This window comes from Solea senegalensis, linkage group LG12, assembly GCF_019176455.1.
Source record: "Solea senegalensis isolate Sse05_10M linkage group LG12, IFAPA_SoseM_1, whole genome shotgun sequence".
NCBI classification, from domain to species: Eukaryota; Metazoa; Chordata; class Actinopteri; order Pleuronectiformes; family Soleidae; genus Solea; species Solea senegalensis.
In genome coordinates, this window is record NC_058032.1 from 1,622,556 (window position 1) to 1,646,526 (window position 23,971).

Consider the following 23,971-nt stretch of genomic DNA (forward strand, 5'->3'; position numbering starts at 1 on the left):
TTATTATCAGACCAAACTGAGCGCTGCGATGTTCTGGAATGTCTTGTCGGGAGTCTGAGCGGAGCCCGGCTTTGAATGGAGCCCTCTGTTCCCTATTGACTTAAGAAGTTGACAAGTAGGAACCTCTCAATGTGAAGTGGGCTCCCAGCAGACAAAGCGGGGCCCACACAGGCTGCAAGGGTTAGGATGAGAGGGGGGGAGCAGACTGGACTGAGAGGCTGCTTTCACCCCGACTCCACCAGTGTGTCTTAAGTTACCGCTCACTATAGGAACTCCTCACATATACAGTAGTGCGTCTTTGTCTCAGGGGCCAGTGAGCTGCTGTGAGCTGCTGTGAGCTGCTGTGAGCTGCTGTGAGCCCGATGAATAGCAAATAACAAACAGGGACGAGAGGCTGGTAATGACCATGAATGAGAGCTCTGGCTCTGAAATGCCGACTGTTTGACAATCACAATCAATGATGATGTGGACACAGCATATATATGGTACAGCCAACTGTGTATTAACACTTATTCAGACATACTGTTGTCAATGTTGTGGATTTAACAGTTATTCCTTTAAAGTAAATACATATTTTTATGTTATTTGTTTTAACCATTATTTTTTTTTTAAATGAGATACATGATTTTAACTTGTCTGTTGTTTTACAGACATTGTTATTGGTACTTTGCAATATGTGTAAAGCTGTTAAAATATCCTTCAATGCACAAACACATTTCTAATGTAAGTAAATAGATTTTGTACAAAACTGTCAAAGAAATGACAAAAAGTCAGTATGTGTGTATGAGATTGGGTTATTTCCTGTTCTCTAAACCACCTTTTTGACATTTTTCTGGACTTATTTTAAAATACATGGAACTCCTAATGCAACACGGTGTAGTTTTGCTGAACAGCAGCGCCCTCTGTAGGCACAAATAGTAATTTACTACTTAGTGAGAGCTGTTTTTTGCATGAGCAGAAAATAAAACCACGATCAAAATCAATGTCACTGATTCTAACTGAACTGAAACACAGCAGAACCGTGTGTTCCAAATCTTTACAGGTTTTAAAGGTTTGGTGCAACAGAACAGAAGAGATTTTCTCATTAAATGTTAAAGATACTGCTGATTTTTAGACAGAATTGTGTTTAATGACTGAAGTACAGTCAGTGCTCATACCTGGCCAGATATGCTTCATAGCAAAACAGTTTTATTACAAGTAAAGGAAGCATCTGAATGAGTCTGAAGCTGTTCTTTTAGGTGAAGTAGTTGCATTGAGTTGCTTTTAACTGTGAAAGACTAAAACCTCCTGTGATCTACAGGCAGACGGTTTCCTTCGCGTCAACGGCAACGGAGGAGACAACGGCGTTCCCACTTCACCCGAGCGCCGAGGAAGAGAATCTCCTCCTCGTTTCGAGGCGTCTCCTTCTTACACCAACACCATCACTGTCGACACGTCCTCCTCTTCTTCAGCAGCAGCAGCAGCAGCAGCAGCAGCGTCTCCTGCACACCACTGTCCACTCGTGTCACCAACAGGAGGAAGTCCAGTGTTGGCAAAGGCCAAAGAGGCACAAGGTGGAACTGAAGAGGTTTCTGAGGATCTCCAAGAGCAGAGAGGCACCGAGCATTCATCGCCACTCAGTCGGCCAACCTCACTTCCGGCGGTCAGGATTAACACTTATAATAAAGCATTGTAATAGCTTATTTTAGAAGGAGAACATGGAAAACATAGGATTGTCACTTTACCTTTTGTTTTTATGTAACTCTTAGCATGTGATATGTTTATCTTTGAGTGGAATTAACAGTTATGTTAATTCCACATTAATAACAGTTGGTTATTAAATTTATGATGATTCTGTGGCCCATATAGGAACTGCAGAAGCCACAGGAGAGCTTTTGGAAGGCTGAAAACCAGGCGGCGGCAGCAGCAGCAGCTCCACAAGAGAACAACTCTGATGCTGCAGCTCACCCAGCTCCACATACAGGTCTGAAGCTCAGTATACTGACACCTTCTGGTAACCTGTAGAAACTACAACCTTTTACAGATGAAGAAATTGCTTCATGAATGATACAATTGCGTGTTTTTAGAAGCCAAACAGGAAGAAGGAAAGGTTGAACCATCAGCTCAGAACAACTGCAGTCTCGTCCAGTCGGGGGTCGACGCACCACAGAATCCGCCTGTAACGTCACAGGTGAGGCTGCCTGAAGAACACACTGAAGAATAAACTGAACACGTCCAACATCGTCATGAAGGAAGGAAAACACACATGCATTTAATCTGTGAACCTCTGTGCAGGCGAGTTTCCTCACTTCCCAGGAGTCGCAGAAAAGAGAGAGTGAGCTCAGCTCAGCTGCTTCTCAGCCGTCACAGGAGATCACAGCAGGTCAGTGAAGTATTCATGTTCAAATACTAAAGCAGCAGCTTCTTTTCCATGCACCCCCTCGCTTCTTTCTCTCTTTTGTTTTTCCTTTTTGCTGTTTTTTAGCTTATTTTGACAATTGTCTTCACATTGTATGTCCCTTTAATTGACACGTTAGACATTTTCACAGTAAAGTCTTGTCTTTGTCACTAGATGAATGAATCATCTCGTGAACCAGTTGACATCTCTTAGGCCAGCACTGTCACTCTGAAACTCTTATTTCTTATAGTAATAAGAGTATAAACAACCAAAAATGTACTGTCTCGTTTTCAAGAGGCTAACAAATGTTCAAACAAACAAGAATAAAATGAACAAATGACTCTGATGACCCAGGAAGTACATCAGTACACAAAAACAATGTAAAAACAAGAACAACAGTTGGTAGATTTAAGATAAACAACCTAAAAAGTGATTGATCTCAGTCTGATGGACCTCTCTAATTCTTTCAATCATCACTTCCTTCCCCCTTTCTTTCCTCCCTCCCTTCCGTCCCTCTCTTTTGCCTTCACTTGCATATTTTATTTTTTATTTTTTTTCGCCTTAGAGCTTGCAAACACTGTCAGGTCGCCGCTGGCAACCAGCAACCCTAAGTTACGCTGCGAGTTCTTCGCTCCACCAGGTAAAACCTCTCACTCATCAGTGGAGCTTCTGTTTACGTCCCCGTGCAGATGCACACAGCAGCACCTCAGACACGTCTTTGTCCACTTTGTCCTCGACTCATTGCTCTAAATATCATTAAAAGAATGATCTCAGATTTCTTATAGAGATATATGTGTGACTTTAAAGGTCCAGTGTGTAAGAATTAGTGACCCCTCCCTTTTACCACACACATCAGGGAAGTACGGTGGCCTTCACAAACCAAAACGGATGTTCTTCTTTGTTTGTGCAGTAAGCTTCACTTCCAACCAGGACCTTTGACTAAACTCATGTTACAAAATAATAAATAATTATTATTTTGAATCAATTATAATTCCCACCAATAAAGCCTCTTAAATGTTACACACTGAACCTTCAAAACTGGCATTAAATCATTAAAGCTAAGGTTGGCAATAATGGTCTACAGAGGGAGCCAGTCTTGAATCGAATAAACACCCGACTCTCATGGAAGAACAGTTGAGAGGAGAGAAGGAATCAAAGCTCTGCTCCTGAAAAATAAGTGTGTGTTCAGACCTGTATTTGTTTCGGCAAAAAATGACCAACCCTAGCTTTGATTTCATTTCTTTTAGTATCAGTTTAATCAGTTTAATCTTCACACAGATGGATAAGAAAACTACATTTTCGCACAATAATTAATATTGATATCAGTCCGATACTGGTAAAAATCACTGGAGCGGATGTTGGGCAGATAAAAATACAAACAATCCAATCCAAAAAAACAAACTGCATTTTAGCTGAGTCATGTTGTGAGCTGCTGTGGGCTAGATGGTAAATGCATCAGCATCATCTACTGTTGTTAACAGCGACAGGTGTAAAAGGTGTAAAATTACTTTATTGGACTGATATCAGTATCATTCGATTTTATTGATGTTACTGGACATGAAAAAGTGATAAAACTTTAACTTGTCAACTACTGTATGATCAACATGCTTCATATGTGTTGCCTTTCTACCAAAAGCTAGAAATCCACATACATGTACTGGACTTGATCAGAAGAAAAGTTACAATTAAAACTACAGTTTAGTAGATAAAAGGACAAAAGACGGCTATGTAAATGACTGCTTCTGGTGGACCGGTTGTGTTTGTCCTCGTCTGCTCTGCCTCACAGGTTGTCTCTCTGTTTCGTCCTCTCTTCATCTTTCCTCAGGTTCTCAAACCACAACTCAGCATTTCATTCTCCCAGAATATTTGCCCTTATTTGAATACAAGTCTCTGTTAAATCGTATTTTTTACTGACGCTGTGTCTTATCGTTTACTTCACAGGAGAGGCGGAAAAGGAACGCCGTGGAAGCGTGAGTAAAATCATTTCTCGATTCAAATGTCTCACATCTCCTGCGTTGTTACTGAAACTTCAACACTTGAAAGTCCAGTGTGTTTAAATGATTTAATGATCAGGACCACCACATTTTTGTGACTGGGGTAAGGGGCATTTATCTGCAACATACACTTAACTTTAACTGGACAAACAATGTAATTCTATGACCCTACAGGTAAACGTTTTAAGGGGTTTTGTAAGAGTTTTAAGCACAAACTCTTATTTTATAAACACTCCCTATAATCTTGTCTCAAAGATAGTCAAAGTCACAGATTCAGGGCCGACGTCATCACAGAGCTGTCGATGTAGCATGAACGACGACGGCGGCCGAAACTGCTTCTGTTTTCATTAGAGCTCATCTCTCTCTCTGTCTGTCTGTCTCTCTGTCTCTCTCTCTGTCTGTCTGTCTGCTCTCTTCTTAGTAGGAGTCGTTTGGCTAGAATTGGAGTTGTGCTGTTGTGGTAGACCAACTGTTCCTGTCTCCTCTCTTCTCTTCTTCTTTTCCTGTGTGTGTGTGTGTGTGTGTGTGAACATGTGCATGTTTATTTCTGAGCTGTGTGTGTGTGTGTGTTAATGTGTGCATGTTTATATGTGTGTGTGTGTGTCGGGGGTGTTATCAGGTGTCAGTGCCGGTGTTGCCTCAGACCAGGCGGGCCGACCGCTGGTCTTGGGACCCGGATGAGGAGCGAAAGCGTCAGGAAAGGTGGCAGCAAGAGCAGGAGCGCATGCTGCAGGTACACAGTTCACCTCAGAGGGTGAAGCATGGCGCATGAGACTGCTGCAAGGTTGCGAGTTCAACTCCCTGTGGAGCACAATGGATAGAGCAAGGCACCAGCACTGTGAGGATTTGATGCTGAAGTGACTTTTGATTTGACTGCATCGCATCGTAGCAACTAAAGATAATTGGCTGAATAATCAACGTCGTAATGAAATAAATAGCAAATGATTTGGCATCACACACTTGAGTGTAAAAGTATTTTTACAGTGCTGGGTTTATTATGAAAACACACTAGGCTGAGTCACATGACACATTACAGTAATACTCTTGAGTTTTCTCTCTTTTTAAAGTCCTACATGGAGCAACTTTCTGCTTTCACTGATTATATTTCACTCTGAAAAAGAGATGAAATAGATTTTTTTTATGATGCTCTTGAACTTTTCGGTTTACATAGATTTAACATGTGCATTTACTGATGATGTCTTTTAAACTGCAACTGCAAACATCTTAAAAATCCTAAAACACCGAGCTTCTGTGTAGCAGTCGCTGACCTGCTGCTCATCTTACTCTCTAAATGAACCCATGTTTCATTGCTTTCTTGCAAAGCTTGCCTCCATGTGTGTCTTTGTTGAGCACATCCTCCCCTGAAGACACATCCCAGCTCCCCCAGTGCACACTTTGACCACTAGAGGGGAATGTTGTGCAGTGGAAGAACCTTTTTTTTCCCTCCCCTGTCTCCATCTGATGCACACACACACACACACACACACACACAGATGAGGATTCTGTCCCATGTCGCTGCTGCTGCTGCTGTTGCTGCTGCCCAAATCACCCTCTCCCTCCTCAGCCAATCAGAGGTGCATCTCAGGTCCAAAGCACTTACCGGATCCATTTATGACAAACTCGGCTCCTCTGCAGCGTCTTGATAAATGCACTCGGAGAAGAGCAGTGATGGGGAGAAGTGGTTGCAGTTGACTGTTTGAAATGAGATGCACTAGAATGGATGAATGTCTGGTGCATTAATGTTCTTGTTCCCTGGTTTACAACACGCTGTCTCTGTGCTTGCTCTGTCATCTGTCCTGCCAGTGCTGCTTTCACTTTAATTCATTTATCTTTGATTTTATCTTGATATTTATCTTTTGTCCTCTTTTCGGGGTTCACACACACACAACTGTGGAGAAAGAAAAACAAATCTCATAAGAGACAAGTGCCCTTTATTCTATGAAGTAACCACCTAAAGTAAATGTAAAGATTGTAAGTTGTGTTGGAACCCTGTGCCCAGCAGTCTCTGCATGTTCTCAGCCTTTTGCCTGCTTCTCGTTGTGTTTGTTTGCTTTTTATCCCCAGTAAGCATTTGTGTTTAGCAATAACAGAGAAACCATGAGCCTTTGTACTCACTTTATACTCAGATAACACATTAAAAGCATCTCTCATCCAATCTGATGTATTCTGATAATGGGGTTTAGCTCTGATGTAGTCTGGTTGTGGGATTTTAACTAAGCCTAAGAGTGCAGCCTTGTAAAATCTGCAGATCATCTCTGATAAACATCCACCTGCAGGCAGTTTAGTTTTCCTTCCTGCCTGTTGAGGCTCTGGCTGCATGTCATGTGTCTGTCGCCATGGTAACAGGAGAAGTACCGGCGCGAGCAGGAGAAACTGAAGGAAGAGTGGGAGAAAGCACAAAGGGAGGTGGCGGAGGAGGAGAGGAAGTATCATGAGGAGGTGTGTGTTTGCAGCATTAATGTACAACACATGAGTTTTTTGACTTACAAGTAAAGCTCGATGAAATTAAACGACTAACTTGATAGACGTTGTTAAGTCACACATGTGTCTCCCATCAAACAGGAGCGTAGGATACTGGAGGAGACCGTGGCGCCTCTCACTCCTCGCTCCTCCGCTCTGCCGTCCCCCAGCCGTGGCGAGCTCTCGTCCACCGCCGAGCCCCACGACACCATCGTCCGCTCTCTGGCCGACTGGGAACGCAAACAGGAACTGCTGGAGAGGCAGTCGGTGAATAACTGCTCAGTTTTCCTGCACTTCCTTTTGTTACATCCGTGATCGTCATGATTCTCTGTAAGTTCGTCTAACTCTCACCTGTGTCTCGTTACCTGGTGCAGAGGGCGAGTGTGGAGAGCGCGGAGGGGAGACGGAGGGAGAACGACAGAACCAGTGACATCAGCACAGCTGATGACAGCATGAAGACAGGCAGAAGGTTGGCGAACTCTGCACTCAATCAGTCAATGTTGCATTTTTCACAACACGTTCTGATCCACACTGAAGAACAGCGAAGAGACACTCAAGAGAAACTCAAGAGAAACTAGTTAGTGAAGTGTGTCAAAGACGGGAAATTCAGGGTGTTTGATGTTTGTTTGTATTTTACAGCTGATTAATGACGACAGACTCATTGTCTCTCCTCAGCTTAGTGAGTCAGAGCAGCAGTCAGCAGGAAACACTCGCTCACAGTCTGCAGAACGGCCAAAAAGCTCCTCACATGAAGCCCTCCACTCCTGTGAAGAAACATCCAGAGCTGACGGCGGACGGCAACAAGGCCGGCCGGCCTGCAGGAGAGAGGAGGTGTGTGTGTGTGTGTGTGGAAGAGGAGTCATCAGCCATTTTAAAATCAGTTCCTCTTATATATCAGCTATGAGCTTACTTTTACAAATAAACAGTGTGTAATTTACTGACAAACTGCCATTAATGACAAATTTATGTCATTAAACATCGAGTTTATTTTCAAGATTCAGATTCAAAATATGAACGTTTATTGTCACGTGCTCAGTAAAAACACTGCGGCTCAGACCATGCACTGAAACTCTTAGTTAGTCAGTCTCCTTCTGTGTAATTATGTAATTTATTATAGTAAATATTAGACTTAAAGTGAAGGAGTCTTAAGTTATATTGTTGTACTCATTGCATACATAAAATTCTTTGCCATTTTACTGTAAATTATATTTTATAATTAGCAGGATTTTCTTTGCATCACTACCCAACCCTCCGTGATTTCTCAGTAGTTTTAGATTGATGCTGCTGACAGATGCAACTAAACAAAGAAATTCTCCTTGGTGCAGATAACGTCACTTTCCTTGTTTGGCCAGCAGGTGGCATCACGTCCATGTAGTTCTCCCTCATTGTCCACAATCACAGTATGAAGTGGCTCTGCTCCACAACAGAGGAAAACAGTGTTTTAAACATAACTCGAATCATAAATGGTGAGAAAGACGAGATTGTAAAAGAATAAAGTGAGATTAGTTTTTCAGTCGATCTCTGAGTTCACCGGTGGCTCTGATTGGTTCACGTCTCGACTCCCAGCAGCCAATTGTGTTTCTGTATGTATGAGTCACCACCACCATCATCATCATCATGTTGCATGTTGCTATCCATTTCCAGGGCTGGTCCCGTTGATAATAACATGAGCCGCAGCTCATCAAAGCCTCCTGCAGCATGTCCACCCACTGCAGACTCACTGCCTCCATCACCGAACAGGTACTGCATCACAAACAGTCCACAGGGAAAAAAGAGAGGACGAGGAGGAGGAGGAGGAGGAGGAGGAGGAGGAGGCTCCTCATTTCTGCACTGTCATTTTCTGCTTTGCTCTCCACTCGTATCATAACATGCACCACAGTAAACACCAACCTTCATGGAGTTCATTTTACTTTTTTATTTGTTTTCTAATCTCCCTCATCTACATAAGAACAATACGTTAGAATAAAAGCTACAAATTTAAAAGTATTTCCAAATGCTTGATCTTCAGCAGCAAGTTGACATCACATCAGAGCGTTACAAACAACATCAAGAGGCTTTTAAACCATTTTAAACTGATGAACAAAGATAGTAGATTATTTATTGATTTTTAGTTAAGGTCGAGTGAAACTGATCTTTGGAAGTCGGTGGCAGATTTCTGTTGCCAGATATTCTTTTTTTTTCTTAAATTAAATTAAATTTAATTAATAAATCCTTTACACAAAATGTATTGACTTGAGCAAAACACCTTTGTTGTATAAACGATAAAGAATATCAAGTAAAGGTGATTTATTATGATAAACTGCAATTTCTCAAATAATCCTCAAAGTTTTATTAACTTGACGTTTATCGTATTTCTGTGAACACAAATGTGTAAATCCTCTAAACGTCTGAGTATTTCTGGTAAAAGTTCTTGTGATTGAATTAGTGATCATCCACTGAAAGTGTGACGGTGTGAAGGCCTTTCACAAGGTCTTAAAAATGAAGCTCATCAGTATCAGCTGCATTGTTATTGTGTTCATCATATGCTGCAATACAAACACATGCTTTACTCTAACTATTCACTGTGCCTCTGAAATGCAGAAGCTTCAGTGTGTGTGTGTGTGTGTGTGTGTGTGTGTGTGTGTTCTTCCTCTGCAGGTCTGTCAGTGGGAAGAAGCTTTGCTCCAGCTGTGGGCAGCCGTTAGGAAAAGGTGCCGCGATGATCATAGAAACTCTCAGCCTCTACTTCCACATTCAGTGCTTCAAGGTGGGCGACAACAACTAAAATGAACTCTTGAGAATCGGGTTCAGACATTTTCCAGACGTTTTCCACTGTTGAGAGATTGTCTTGGGTCTCGTGTTAGTAGCAGCAGCAGCAGCAGCAGCAGGAGGAGGAGGAGGACGATGTGAGGGGAGGTGCTAGGCTGGAGTCTGCAGGAGGCAGAGCATTCACTCTCTTCCTGCTCTCTTCTCACATGGACTCTTTCTGTCTTTATCAGAAAAGTGAGCGTGCAGGGAGCTGGTTTTTATCATCATTTATCAGAGCCGTCGTTCTTAAATGTGAATGAATGCTTTGGCCTTGTTTTATGTTATAACAGGTGGAAGATAACGTTTCCACTCTTCTATACACACTTCTATACATTTAATGTAAAAAAACAAAACTTGTTTTAGTATAAATCATGAATATTTTATGGTTATTCAAACCTCAATTACAAAGCTGATCATTTAAAACCTTTACGTTGGTTAATTTTATGACACCGCCTCCTGTAGTACCTACTTAGGCCACCAGAGGGCTGTAGCCCACATTTTTGGAATAACTATTAGAGCTACATTAAAACGTCCATATAAGAATGTTCATATGTCAAAAGTTGAGTCTGAGGATGCATCATAATATCGGCACCACATTGGTAACAGCAGAATGTTTTGAAAACACAAAGATCCCCCACGATAGGATCAGTGATTAAAAGAGTAATAAATAATCTGCTTCCTCCTCCTCCTGCTGCTGTTGCTGAAAACACGCATGCTTCTACATGTCACATGTTCATGTCTGATACAGACACTGGTATCACAGCCTTGAGTTATCGTCTGGTACTGATGTGAGAATTATACAAAATGAAACGCATCTGTTTTTATCTTAAAAGAAGCGACACTTTTAGCTCACATGACTTTTTCTTTTTTTTCTTTTTTTAACAGTCCAAGCATTGGATTTTCTTTTTCTCATATCAGATCCAGTGATTTTGACCAATGCAGATGCTCATTACAGATCATGAAAGCTCACCCTTTGATGGAATGATTTAACAGAGCACTAAATATGTAAATATGCAGCTGAAAATGGTCCAGAACAGATGTGACGTTTACTTGAAACAACATAACACGGTACAGTTTTACAGTGCACTAAAGAACAAGACTAGATTATATAAAACCTTAATGGGAAATAAATAAACATAGAACCGTGTGTAAAATTGAAGATTTTCCTTTGGTTATCCTTACTTTTTTTGTTAAAAATAAAGATGTACCTGCAGTAGCACGTGAATAATGAATTATTCATATTAAAACCTCTGTTTCTGTGTCTTCAGTGTGGGGTGTGTAAGGGACAGTTGGGCGACACGACCACAGGAACCGACGTGCGAATCCGAAACGGCCTCCTCAACTGCCAGCAGTGCTACATCCGCTCCCGCTGTGAGTTCCCTCTCCTCCTCCTCCCTCCTCGTCTCCTTCCCTCTCTTCCTTCCCCTCCCACACCATCCTTTTCTCCTTCCCTTATATCTCCGTGCATCCATCAAAAGCGTATATGAATTATGGACGTGGTTAAACTCTGTCAGCGGGTGACGAGGAAAATCAACCGCTATCGGCAAAAACACAAGCAGCGGGAATAAATATGGCCGTCTTCCTTTTTTACATCAAAGCCATAAATCATTCTCAGTAATTAGAAAATAACACAAGTGTTTTTTCCTAATGAATAAATGTTTTTCAGACACAAACGGAGCAAAAAAATGTTGCTTGATTAATTGTTTTCAGAGTAAACGTGGCACCTTTTTTTTTTCTTCCACGATTAATAATAAATAAAAGGTGCATTTCAAAGGTTTAATGCTTAATTGCAGTCGTGCTGTGAGGCTGATGAGGCCACGAGGCTTTAATATGAGACGTTTTCTAGCAGCGCTGCTTTAATAAAGACGTGTCAGACGCTGTGGAGCAGTGTGAGATGGAGGAGGAAGACGGCGACTGTAATTTTCCATCCTTTTCCTCCCTCTCACTGCACAGAAGCTTCTCGTATCGTCGTATCGATCAGGAAACCACAGAATCAATTCAGATTTAAAAGAAAATAATGGTGATTTCTGTCTTTTTTTACTCCTTTATGTATTTTTTTTCCCTTTCAAGCTGCCGGGCAGCCCACCACGTTGTGATGCTCTACACAACAAAAACAAGCACAAGGTTCAGTCCAGTCCCTGTTTGTAACACAATGACCTGCACACATCACACCCAAGATTCATCACGAGGCCAAATGGGAGCGAAAGGTTTTCGTTAAAAAAACATCTAAACACAAATATGTGGATTTGTTTGGTCTCCCCGTGCCGTCACAGACTCACTGTTTCATCACGAGCGTAAAGAGGGGGAGAAGAAGAGGGAGACGGTGGCGGGCGGCGGCCATGTTGAAGAGAAAACACACGGTCACATTCACAGACGCTTCAAACACAGACACACGGACGCTCTGCGGGGACGGGGACGCTCACGTCTTACTTCAGTAGAATCAGATTCTGCTTTTGTCCTGGATGGAAAAGAAAAGGTTTGTGAAAAGCACTTGGTTCCATATGATGGAAAAAAAACAAACACCTTTTTTCTTTTCATTTTTTTTTTGGGATGATAAGAATCCAGACTGGATCTGAATATCTGCAGAAACAAAGCTCACTATAATCCAACCACAGGAAGTCCCTATGTGTTTAAGCCTTTGGCCCAAACGGTGATCTCTTTCCATGTTCTGTGCTCAGAATGACATAATCTAATCCAAACACACACATTATGGATGTAGTTCATCACTGGGGCAATAACAGCTGCTGGGGTCGCAGAAGGTTGTTCCTCGGTCAGGACTTTAATGTGCCTTAAGAAAGAAAGCAAGGTGATGCAGGAGAACGGATGAAACACCAGCTGCTCTCTGGTGTTTTATGATATTTATCTTTAAATTTAGGGAAGGAAGGAAGGAAGGAAGGAGAGAGAGGGAGGGAGGGACTTTGGCCAAAATTTAAGGACAGACAAAACTGCAGCCCCTTCCTTACATCACACTTTACTTCACATCATAACAACTGTTCATTTTCACATTAATGTCATTTTAAATTTTCCGTTTGCTCCTCTGTGATTTGCAGTAATCGATGCAAAGAAAGGAACGCAACTGTTGTGTATCTGGGAGAACACACAGTGTGTGTGTGTGTGTGTGTGTGTGTATATATATGTATGTGTATATGTGTATATATATATATATATATATATACATACATATATATATATATATATACACACACATATACATATATGTGTGTGTATATATATATATATACACATATACATATATATATATATATATATATACACATATATATATGTATATACATATATATACATATACATATGTATATCTATGTATATGTGTGTGTATATATATATATATATATATGTACATATATACATACACACTTCTGTCTGATATTGAGGTAATTTTGATAATTGATAACTCAGCAGTATCGTATTCATTAATAAAGATTTAAATAAATCAAATCAAATTAAAACCACGTGTAAATGTTACATCAGTAGTGAAACACAAACCAGCAGCAGTTGCACCTCAGTTGCCACCGGCTGGATATTTTGCTTCTTTTACTTTGTATGACCTTGTATGGAAACAGAGCTCAGTTATGTATCTGTGAATGTTTTTTTAATTATTCTTATTATTTTAATGCACGTTTTAAGCCTAAAACCAAATGATTTGCTGTATAAAAACTAGCTTCCTCCTCTTCCTCCTCCTCCACCTGTAGCCGAGCTTCTCCCGGTTCATCTCTTCTCTGATCTGCAGTATTTTTTAAGCTTCTGTTCCAAATGTGTATTTCATTATTATTATTTTTAATTTTTTCTTCTTTTTTAAAAAAAATCCTCATTTAGTTGATGAACAAATGTCGGCTGACTCTCTTATAGCGGGATCTTTGAGACGGAGCTCTTAAATTCAGACGTCAGTCTTCTTTAGCTGGGGAACGGAAAACCTTTTCACGTCTGTATTTATTGTAATATTCACCTGAACACTATCCCAAGATACATATATATATGTATACATATATATATATATATATATATAGGTTAATTTGATGTTTAAATGCAATGGCATTTATAGCATATGCCGTATGTTTATAAATAAAATGTGATACATTTAAAGTTTGCCTCGGTCTGTGTTGTTTTTTAAAAGCCTGACAGATGAATAATAATAATATTTAGAACATTTAGAGAAGGGGGTTCTGTTAATTTGAGATTCAGGTTTAGCTCAGATTAAAGTGAAATTTGGTGAATTATTTAGCAATTTCAGTCAAAAGTGGCACTGAAATACAATCTAGATGAAAATCTAGATAAAACTTGTTAAGAATTTGTAGAAAAATATGAAAGTGCATAACTTCTTAGTTATGCACTTTCTTAACCATCCAAATAAAAAGAATTAGGATGAAATTCTGCAGTGCTGTAGGAATTTCAACGGCCCCAATATTTTGCTCTTCAGGCGAGAAAACACATTTTGCTCATTAACGGACTCTAAAAAGTGTCAAATCTTCATAATTTTGAAATATTTCTCTTTGTGTAAATGATGCAAACATGTTTAGACTTAATTAGGAATCACAATATTGGTCAAGATCATTGCCTCTTTTTCTCCTGATATTGAGCTTTTAAATCTATTCTCCATTATTGGACCTTTTAAAATGTATTGAAATACATCATTTGTGTGCATATTTTGACATTTTAAAACTCTCTTCCATTTTTCCCAAATTGTGGATGTTCTTACCTGTTCAGGTCCACTGTGGATAATCTAGCAGATTAACACACTGTGTTTAAATAGGTGCAGAGAAATAATTTACCTCTAGTTTGGAAAAAGTAAATAATTGTGGCGCTGCGCTGTCCGTGGTGCTGAAATCTTAGGCCTTGTCAATCAAAACTGGTCATTTATAAATTTTAAAAGATTGGGATTACATATAGCTGCTGTATCTAATGGAGGATTAAAGGGGATTAATTGTTGTTGGTTTACCCAAAAAAAAAACAACATGACAAAAATGAACTTGGACTATTTTTTTTTTTATCATCAACAACCATTTGAATGGTACACCTGGAAAACTATGTGCACATGTAGAAATATTTCCTTCTTAAATATAAGCATTCATTACCTACATATAAATAACTTTCAGATCCTGGACAAAAACATGTTACATAATAATAATAATAATGCTCACAAAATGGTGGAGGGGCAAAAAAATCAAAATCAGACAAAGAGACAACATGCAAATTATAGAGAAATAAATACAATGTTTGCATCCATTCCCTCTTTCCCTTTTTTTCTTCCTTCCTTTTACCCAAAATAAATTCTTCCAAGGGAAAATGTTTGTAAAACATCAAAAAAGACGTGTGTGTGTGTGTGTGATCGATCTACGAGGGAGATATGGCCTATGGTTCAACTATAGGAGACAGTAATACATATTAACACTATACAATCTGAGCCACAAAAACACTGCCGTAGAAAGACACACAAAACATACAGATTTCCTGTCAGAGGTGAACATTGCAGTAAGTTTGTGCCTTTGTTTTTTTTTTTGTCTTATTCTCTCGAGGAAACATTTGTGTTTTATAATCGATCATTTTAAAGAAACTAAACTCTTGAACGGAAACGTCCACGCAGCGGCTTGTTTGTTTGTTGGGTCTTCAGAGAGCAGAGGAGATGACAAATGCGTTCTGTCGGATGTTTGTTGTTTTGTTTGTTGTTGTTGCATCAGGGCGTGAGACAGAGACAGAGAGAGACAGACAGAGGAGGAGAGAGAGAGAGAGAGAGCACATCCTCAGTTGTGGACAAACGTGTCTCTACCAAACAAAGCAGCTGTTGAACTCTGACATGTAAATGTGACTAAACGAGGCTCCGTTGGCACCGCGCCTTTTCCACTGCGCACAGGTCTTTTGCTTGTGATTCACCGTAAAGTCACGTCATCCAGTTTGAAATGTGACTTTTGTGATGTTTTTTTTTTTCTTCCTTAAAACACGCACGAGGAACAGTTTGGGTTTTGGATTTTTTTTACGCACCTCAAACACCAGTGTCACGTTGTTGACATCAGTACAGTAAAATGCCCCAGTTTTTCCTCCCCTCAAATATGACTAGAAACATGTCGCTCAAGTTGTTTTAAAGAAAAGAAAAATATTGTTATTGTATATTGTAAGACAATGACTCGCCGAGATGGATAATTTTTACAGCGAGGACAAGAAACGGCGCAAGGCATCAAAAATAAAATAAGGAGTTGTTCGTCTTCTTTTGAACTGTTTTTTTTTTTTTTTATATTGTCCGTGAGTCTGTTTGGGTCATTGCTTTTCAGTCTTAGGAGAAGGAGGAAAGTTGTCTGTGTTCCTCTGCTCTGCGCGTCTGCTTCATTAGAACATGCTGGTCTTTACTAATGTCGCTTTGGCTCCGTTCTGTCTTTGCAAAGACGACAGTACGCTGGCGAACGGACCGCCCAGTGAGTCCGGGATAGAGGTGATGGTTCCCGGGGCGGTGGCCCAGCCTTGGCTCGGTGCTGTCACTCCCATGCCGGTGGACACGGAGGTCTTCACTTGGTCCACCTGTCCGTTCCCGGTGGTGTTGACCTGGACACCGGTGGGGCTCGGTCCGCCGCAGTTGGAGGTGGGCACCGGGTTCGGGCCCGGTCCTCCTGTGCTGTCGGGGTCGGTGGATTTGGTATCTTTGATGTCATCGTCTCTGGAGTCGGACTTCTTGCCAGAACCGGACTTGGCTGCCGCTGCGGCCGCTGCAGCTGCGCGCTCCTGCTTGCGGAACTTGGCGCGCCGGTTTTGAAACCACACCTGGAAAATTGAGAACGCGTTAAGTCAGTGATTTATGACCACAGTGTTCGTTCATTGCGTGCAAAGCTTCTAATATAAAAGTGATTCTTTTACAGTTGAAAATGTTTGAAGATGTTTTTTATTCAGTGGAGTAAAAATCCACCCATGCGTACTCGTGCGTAACATGAGCAGTTTTGGCGCCTGTTGCAGAACAAACAGCTGTGTGTACCTGGACTCTGGCTTCAGTCAGATCGATCTTCAGTGCCAGCTCCTCTCTGGTGTAGATGTCCGGGTAATGCGTCTCCGCAAAAACCCGCTCCAGCTCCTTGAGCTGTGCGCTGGTGAACGTGGTCCGGATGCGCCTCTGCTTCCTCTTCTCGTTCAGTCCGCCGTGGTCCGTGAAGAGTTTGTAGGGAACTGCAAACGGGATGAAAATGTCACTGATTGTGTGTGCAGTCGTGGCGAGATACAAATGTGGCGCGTGTGGAATTGTTGAAATTCAAATTCGATATTTTGTGTAAAATCCTGTTAAGGCCGCTGAGCAGAAACTCTCAATCCCATTACAGCTGTGATTGCTCGTGAATTAGTTCAGAAGTGATAACGCTGTTGACCTGTGATGCGGTTAATTGTAACGTTAAACTAATTGTTGCTCCTCAGATTGAGGCTCAAGTTTTGAGAACTTGTCATAATGTTCCCATTCGCGCCGCTTGTTGCTACTGTAACTGCAATTCAGTGTCAATAATGAGCTTTAGTCTTTGGTTATCTAATTATTTCCCAAGCTTTATGTCTCATCGCAAAGTAAATAAATTATGCCTATCATTTTGGCAGCTTACGATAATTCTGTTGGCGGTTTTGGGTGTGACTGGGATAGTATAACCCCGTAACCGAATTACCGCTTGCCTGCAATCGCTTCTAACGTGATAAATTCTTTCATTTGTGTAAGCAAATTTCGTTTGGTAAATACTAAACACATTTCCATTTTCAAATGCAATCAAGGCGCGTCCTATAATACGCCGGGCTGAGGCTCCGGAGCCGCTGCTTACCTGCGGCATACGGGCTGCTCTGGTGGTCCCGCAGGGTCCCCAGGCTGCAGGACCCCGGCGTGAGGGACGGACAGCCGGAGGTGGCGCCGAACGTGGTCCTGATGGGGTTGTACTGAAAGCCACTGGCTTGACTGCACGAGCTGAAGTCCGCATAGGCCGATGCCAAGCTCGACGTGTCCATCCCGGCCATACATGACTCGTAGGCAGAGGAATTTAGGTAAGAATACTCCATTTTATACATTTGAGAAGGCTCGGTGGAGTTAGAAAGCTGCACTTCCAGGGAAAAAAAATAAAAATAAAAAAAACAGCCCAAAAAAGTGGGTTGGAAAGAAAAAAATAATAAAAATGAAAAAGAGGATCACGCGCGGTCTGTCTGAGGTTTAGTTGGGGGAAAAGATGACTTGCTTGGTTTGAACTGGATGGAAGGAAGGAGGCTGGACGGTGGGTAGATGTTCACTGCTCAGCGCCTGCTCCAAAACTGGCCTCCTTTATAGCAACCTAGCCCTGTTTTATGAAAAGCCCCCTAAGAGCCGCCTAGCCCGAGGTCTCTAGAGCATATAGTCCTCATAATAAACTTGGCTCTTTCCGCTTGGACAATAGCAAAGCGTTTGGTCTTATTGCTAGCGCTTTTTTACATGACAATAACTCATCAGTCTATTGGGCTGGCACTGGGGGCCCGGGCTGTCCAACCTCCCTATCATTGATCCCCTGCATCTCTAATTAGAATTTAATACCACGCCATTACGCACCCCCACCACCAACCCCCCTCCCCTTCCTCCTCCTCCACCACCACCGCCGCCCCTCCACCCACCTCTATACCCATCCACCCCTCTCCTCTCCAACCACCATCTTGCCCTTTAATTCAATCACACCACTTGGAAATAATGAAAGTTGGGTGACGATTCTCCCTGATCCAATTTTCTCCAAGCTTTTAAGCCTTTTAAGCGACCGTATACCTTGGGCAGGATTTCACAGAGTATTCCCCCCTTCTGCCTCTGCTTTCTCTGTGTGTGTGTCTCTGTCTGCTGCTGCTGCTGCTGCTGCTGCTGCTGCTCTCACTGTGTGCACGGTGATTCTGAAGCAGCCAAATAACACGAGCGTCCTTATTATCAAGTATAGAATCACTTAATATGTCGTGCAGACATTTAAGGGCTCGTTGTGGCCTAAATGTGGAACAATACAAATACAGAAGTCTCCTCTCAACAATCTGCACTGATGAGATTTTTTCTTTCATATCAGTGAAGAAGATGATTCTTTTTATTCTGACTGCACAGATAAATGACTGATGCACAAACACATCCGGAGTACTGTAAGAAGAACCCTTTTTTATTAGTATTTATTAGAGTTTTTTGTTTTTAAATAATAATAATAATAATAATAATCTCTCGTTACTGTGCACAGCATGGATTTGATTCCACAGAAATCAAACACATTCATTCTCTCTCTCTCTCTCTCTCTCTCTCTCTTTTTGTGCCAAACGCAAACACGTTTTCCTGCGCGTTTCTTTGCTGCAGCATCATCGTCATCTCATTCCAAACTTCCGTGTTTGTGAGGGCGCGCGCGTGTGTGTGTGTTTATGATTCCAATGAGTTTATAATTGTCTTTATTACTTTCATTATTCCGTTTATTTGGCAAATAACATCTTTCTAATGAAAGTAACGAACTGGTGAAGCTTTCATCGGACCTCTTAGGCTCACAATATTGGCTGAGTGCTTAATTTGGTTTGTGTAATAAGGTGAACGCTTTTGGATGGCGCTAACACACGCGCGCATACGCACACACACACACACACACGCACACGATGTGTGTTTATTTCTCTCTCTTTTCTCTCCACAGGACCGAGTTCAAGTCCTCGTCTGAAGGAAGCTGCAGTATTTCTCTCTCTCTTCCTTCCAAACACTAAAAGGCGCGACATGAATGATGGCGCATCGATTCAATCTAATGGATGAGTGTTTGATGTTTGAATTCCCGTGACTGATACGCGTGGTTTTCCTTCTTTGTCTGTGGGAAAATCACGACGATATTCCCACAATAATCCCGCAGATTGTGTGATATTAGTTTGGACACGGGGTTTTATAAACGACAGTCTCACAACCTATTACATTTATTCTTTTTATATTATAGGATTATTATAGATCTTTTTTTTTTTGTTTGTTTCCAGAGAACCTCACAAACGTGTGATTCGATTTCGTCCTTCACGATATTGATCTTATTTTTCATCACAATCAAAGAAGGATGTGGAAAATACAGATATAGGAAATAAATATAATAAGAATATTACAATAAGAGGCCAGTTAAGATGTTTAAATACAAGACTTGGTCATTTTTTAAATTGTGATTCTCACATCAGTATAAATGAAGACATTTAATGCAGATGTTCGTGCGTAAAGGCTTGAAGGTGCAGCCTGTGTTATCTGCTACAATAACAGATTCGTCATCCATTATTTTTCCTCCACAATTGCTGACGCGTTGCTCTGTGATTCTCTCCTTTCTTCTCTGTGTACATTGTCTTCTCAAAGATAAACGCCAGGAAAAGAAAGAAGAAAAAAAAGTTAATTCTTTCTTGACACAACCTGCTCCCTATTATGTAAATGTTTTCTCCCCTTTTTTTTCTTATTTCCAAGCCTTTTCTCTCCACACACGAGCATTTGGGACCCGAAAGTTGTACCAAATGGTTAATTTGATTATTGAAACCAAAGAGCCAAATGGTTCACCGTCCTCCCTCCACGCGTCTGGCAGCCAGCGAGAGAAAGAAGCAGCCATCTCTGGGAATTAATCTAATAACGCTCAAAGAAACGAGAAGTCTTTTCTGATATTTCGCCGAGGCAAATACAATTATAGCTTTTAGCCATCGCTTTCTTTCACTGAAGCCGCTCTTTATTCCAACACGCTCTATAGTCCTGCACCAGCGTCCACCAGCTTATTGGAACGCCCCCTTCTTTTATAGTTTCAACATCTTTTAATTATTTCAGCTGGTCCGAGTGTGATGGTTTGATAATCTGACAACATGAGCTATTTCTATATTCTATGACATTTATTTCTATTTAATTTAATATTATTTGTGCACCATTATCACGTGCACAGTTAGGCCTGTACGCATACTGGCTGCAGGTTACACGTCCATGTTTTGGTTCTTAAACAAAACACGTGCATCTCCGTAACTGTGTTTTAAACGGTGCTATAAATAAAGTCATTATTGTTATTTAGTCGCCGCGTGAAAACAGTGATTTACAGTAACATAATGACCCATTGATGAATAAAGTGCTCGTTAATTCGTAATTATGTGGCACAATAAAGGGCTTTAACCATATGCGTTCACTTAAATAAATCAGCAAAATGCGATGTGTGCAAGACCCTAAATTCCCCTGGCAAGTGCCGGACAATAGCGCGGGATACGGGAGCAACTCCTCTCCATTTAGTGCGCACTGTCGTTGCTCAGCGATAAAGGAATGCGGGTGGACAGGAGGGACAAAAACAGAGGAACAAAATGCCATTGTCTCTGGATGGATTGGATGGATCCACTCCCCCGAAAAGGCAAAGAAACAGAGGAGGATAAAGAGAGAGAGAGCGATGGGAGGGTCCCGCTGTCACAGTTTACCCACAATGTCTCACTCCGCCGCCCGAGGAAATCCTACGCTTATCAAAACGGTTATTAATAAGGCCGCGTGTTGCAGGGGAGGGTCTCGCGAGCTGATAAAAAAATAATTCTGGGAGGGGGATCAGGATGCTCCTGTGGCAATTTAGTGTGATGTCTCAATTTGACAGGGGCGCGGTTTCACCTGCGAGAATACGTGAGATTTGGAAAAAATAAACATCTTAATAATAATAATAATTATTATTATTATTGTTGTTATTATATAAACCAAAAACAACAAAAACGACTTCTGTGCTTTGTCCCCTTTTAATACCTAGTGTCATATTGTCATATATTCTATTTTTTTATTTATACCGTATGTGATACAATTTTAAGATGTGAAACCAGATCTGTCTGTAAAGATGCTCCAGGCCGATGCGTAAAAGGCGCATCGCGTTTCCAAACGCACAGATGGAAAGTGACATCTGGAGAAGAGACGAAATTAAATTAGAAGCTGTTGTGGTGCCTTCTCTCAGTGTCTGCTGCAAAGGGTAAGAAAAAAAGCGAGTGTGCAGCACAAAAGACGTCAATATTATGACGCAACCTCGCTCATGTGGATGTTAGTGTTATTATACACGGGTTTTTACCTCGTGCGTAATTTGTCTCTGGCGCTGTTTTTTCCTGGAAATTTAAAAATGAAATAATTGAGCTTGTTTGTTGCAGCATCTAAAGGTAAATGTGTAATTCTAATGGCTGTGTTGCTTTTTAAATCCATTTTTCTTCCATGAACTGTCCAGTTAGTTTTTCCACATGCGCACTGCTCCTCTCTCCGTGGCCTCTCCGGCCCCTCTGAGCCTTTATCTGCTCTTCGCAAGTGACCAAGAGAGCAGCCAGTGGATTAACATAAAAATCTTATTCCGGGGGATAAGATTAGGAAACATATTACCCTCAAACGCGGCCTTGGCACGAGCGAGAGCCAGGCAAGGAATCAATTACTAAATTACTCCAACCTCTAAGTCGACATTAACGCAGAGAAATGCCATCGACCGCTTCTGAAATAAGATTTCGCAAAGATGTGATCATTAAATCTCTTGCCAGTGTTCAAGAATTTGATTCATAAAATTGTCTGAAATGAGATGGAATTAAATTCTTATCGGGGCTCTTGTCATCGTTTCATCCCGCGCTGTTTAACGTTGGTCAATGGGCCTTCATGAGATTTCCCCCCTGTAAATAAACTTAGTAATTGAATCCGCCTCTCCACGACACATTGTTTGGGTTGTTATTAATTTATTGCAGCCATGCGGGCAGACGGATGGGGCTGCGCGCACACACACACTTGTCTCTCTGTAGTTGTGAGGACATCCCTTATCCTTACATGAACCACATCGAGAAAAATATTTAAGGGAACACTTTACCATCACAGACTGTGTGATTTGGGTTTCCATGAATGGATGTCACATTATTCTGTTAAATAAATTACACAATTTTGAAAAATCTTTTCAAGTTTTTATGTATTGTATGATATTTAAGATTAAGGTTTTCCCTTGTTTGACCACGGCTAACCATAACCATGATCCCTAAACTTAACCTACACCTAAACCTAATTCTACCCCTAATCTCTGTACATTTTAACTCTCAGAAGCCATTTAAAGTGTCCAGTTGTCATCACAATGGTGGTTTTGAACCAAAATACTGACACACACACACACACACACACAACATTGTGTGTCAGACTCAGTTAAAAAATGCAAAAAAAAAACTGCATCATCTGTCATTTTTCTTTCTTTCGTTCCCCTTTTTTCCAGCATTTCACCCCATGCGTGGGGGGTCAAAGCATATTTTATTTAGCTTGGTCCACTGGCATTGCGCCCCCCCCACGACCACCACCACCACCGTCACCTCCCCAACCACCAAACCCCGCATTAGCAATTGACAATTATTAGCCCCTGCTTCATAAATCAGCTGCGTGACCCGTTATTATTGTTGAATTGAATAGCTGTTGGGGAAGTGAGGGTCAGTGTCATTAACTTGCCCTCCCTCCTCCCCCCTCCCTCTCTCACGGACTCCTCTCCACATCCACACACACACACACACACACACACACAGCATCCCCGGGCCCCCTGAAGGCATTTGGCCCTCTATACAAGGACCTGCTGGCTAATAATGCCGTGTGGTCGGCCCTAAAAGCTTAATCACACATGCATTAAGCGGCAGACAGCGCGCCTTTGTGCGCACGTAGGTTTACTGGAATTAAGCGATTAATGGTCATCTGAGCGGCAGGCGACAAGGCGGCGCATCGAGAATGATGGAGCGGTTTTTAATGTCACGGCCACAGAGAGGGAGAGAGGGAGAGAGAGAGAGGAGTGGAGGCGTCAGGGTGAAATGGAGGAAGGAGGGAAGGGAAGGAAAGGAGGGGAGGACGGCAATTACAGTAGGCGGTGTCTCCCAATCCATCATAAAACGTCAAGGTCATTGTGGATTGTATTGATTATCATGCTGCTCCAACATTATAATATGCAAAAACACAAACCACGTGTAAACACCTGCTATCACTTTCTAAAGATGCTAATTTGTCTCGCCCCCCCCACACACACACACCACCAGCACCCAAATTTCATATTCTTTTATGCGCTAAGGCCAAACACATGTCCGCTCCTGTTGTACATATAATGTTGCCCGCAGCCTCCATCTGCATAAACCATCAGACTTATGTATATAAGGCCCCTGCTATGAATGATCATTTCCATAGAGTCAAAGGAGTCACGTGGGCCTGCAGTGTCTTACACCACAGGATGTTCAGCCTGATCACAAACACAATCATTCATCAATAAATGAAGTAATGATTTAACATTACAATAATGAGCTGCTGTTCATTTTATTGTCAGTATTTATGGGGTCAACATAAAGTCCTCCTTCTATAGCTACTCTACTTTGTTATTATTATTGTTATTTTATAACGTGCACATATATGTACTTTCCATTAATAAGT

The 23,971-nt window shown here is 41.5% G+C and overlaps 2 protein-coding genes across 10 annotated transcripts in view; one reads left to right on the forward strand and one right to left on the reverse strand.

Annotated features, from left to right (window-relative positions):
* The window catches only part of LOC122778314 (LIM and calponin homology domains-containing protein 1-like), a 75,200-nt gene extending 62,444 nt beyond the window's left edge, over window positions 1-12,756 (forward strand). For 7 of the 9 annotated variants that reach the window (XM_044040056.1, XM_044040058.1, XM_044040060.1 and 4 more), the window contains 14 exons: window positions 1,301-1,642; window positions 1,849-1,963; window positions 2,067-2,170; window positions 2,275-2,362; window positions 2,943-3,017; window positions 4,319-4,347; window positions 6,718-6,810; window positions 6,934-7,098; window positions 7,206-7,300; window positions 7,507-7,662; window positions 8,476-8,571; window positions 9,469-9,577; window positions 10,887-10,989; window positions 11,689-12,756. In XM_044040056.1, coding sequence (XP_043895991.1) covers window positions 1,301-1,642; window positions 1,849-1,963; window positions 2,067-2,170; window positions 2,275-2,362; window positions 2,943-3,017; window positions 4,319-4,347; window positions 6,718-6,810; window positions 6,934-7,098; window positions 7,206-7,300; window positions 7,507-7,662; window positions 8,476-8,571; window positions 9,469-9,577; window positions 10,887-10,989; window positions 11,689-11,714 — 1,596 coding nt within the window. In that variant the 3' untranslated portion in view covers window positions 11,715-12,756. The remainder of the gene's footprint in view (window positions 1-1,300; window positions 1,643-1,848; window positions 1,964-2,066; window positions 2,171-2,274; window positions 2,363-2,942; window positions 3,018-4,318; window positions 4,348-6,717; window positions 6,811-6,933; window positions 7,099-7,205; window positions 7,301-7,506; window positions 7,663-8,475; window positions 8,572-9,468; window positions 9,578-10,886; window positions 10,990-11,688) is intronic. The other 2 variants (XM_044040057.1, XM_044040059.1) reach the window with 2 other exon arrangements.
* A 2,564-nt stretch (window positions 12,757-15,320) lies between these two features.
* phox2bb (paired like homeobox 2Bb) lies at window positions 15,321-17,760 on the reverse strand. The gene is made up of 3 exons (XM_044039657.1): window positions 17,409-17,760; window positions 16,595-16,782; window positions 15,321-16,386 (listed from the first exon to the last, which is right to left on the reverse strand). The coding sequence occupies exons 1-3, from the start codon at window positions 17,647-17,649 to the stop codon at window positions 15,958-15,960; spliced, it is 858 nt and encodes a 285-aa protein (XP_043895592.1). The 5' UTR covers window positions 17,650-17,760; the 3' UTR covers window positions 15,321-15,957.
* Window positions 17,761-23,971: the final 6,211 nt, after the last annotated feature.

Bases quoted from the DNA above. Each gene is read 5' to 3' on its own strand.
- phox2bb (XM_044039657.1), bottom strand. From the start codon at position 17,649: ATGTATAAAATGGAGTATTCTTACCTAAATTCCTCTGCCTACGAGTCA. The intron at 16,783-17,408 runs GTAAGCAGCGGC...TCCCGTTTGCAG, and splicing joins GAGCAGCCCGTATGCCGCAG to TTCCCTACAAACTCTTCACG. The intron at 16,387-16,594 runs GTACACACAGCT...TCAATTTTCCAG, and splicing joins TGACTGAAGCCAGAGTCCAG to GTGTGGTTTCAAAACCGGCG.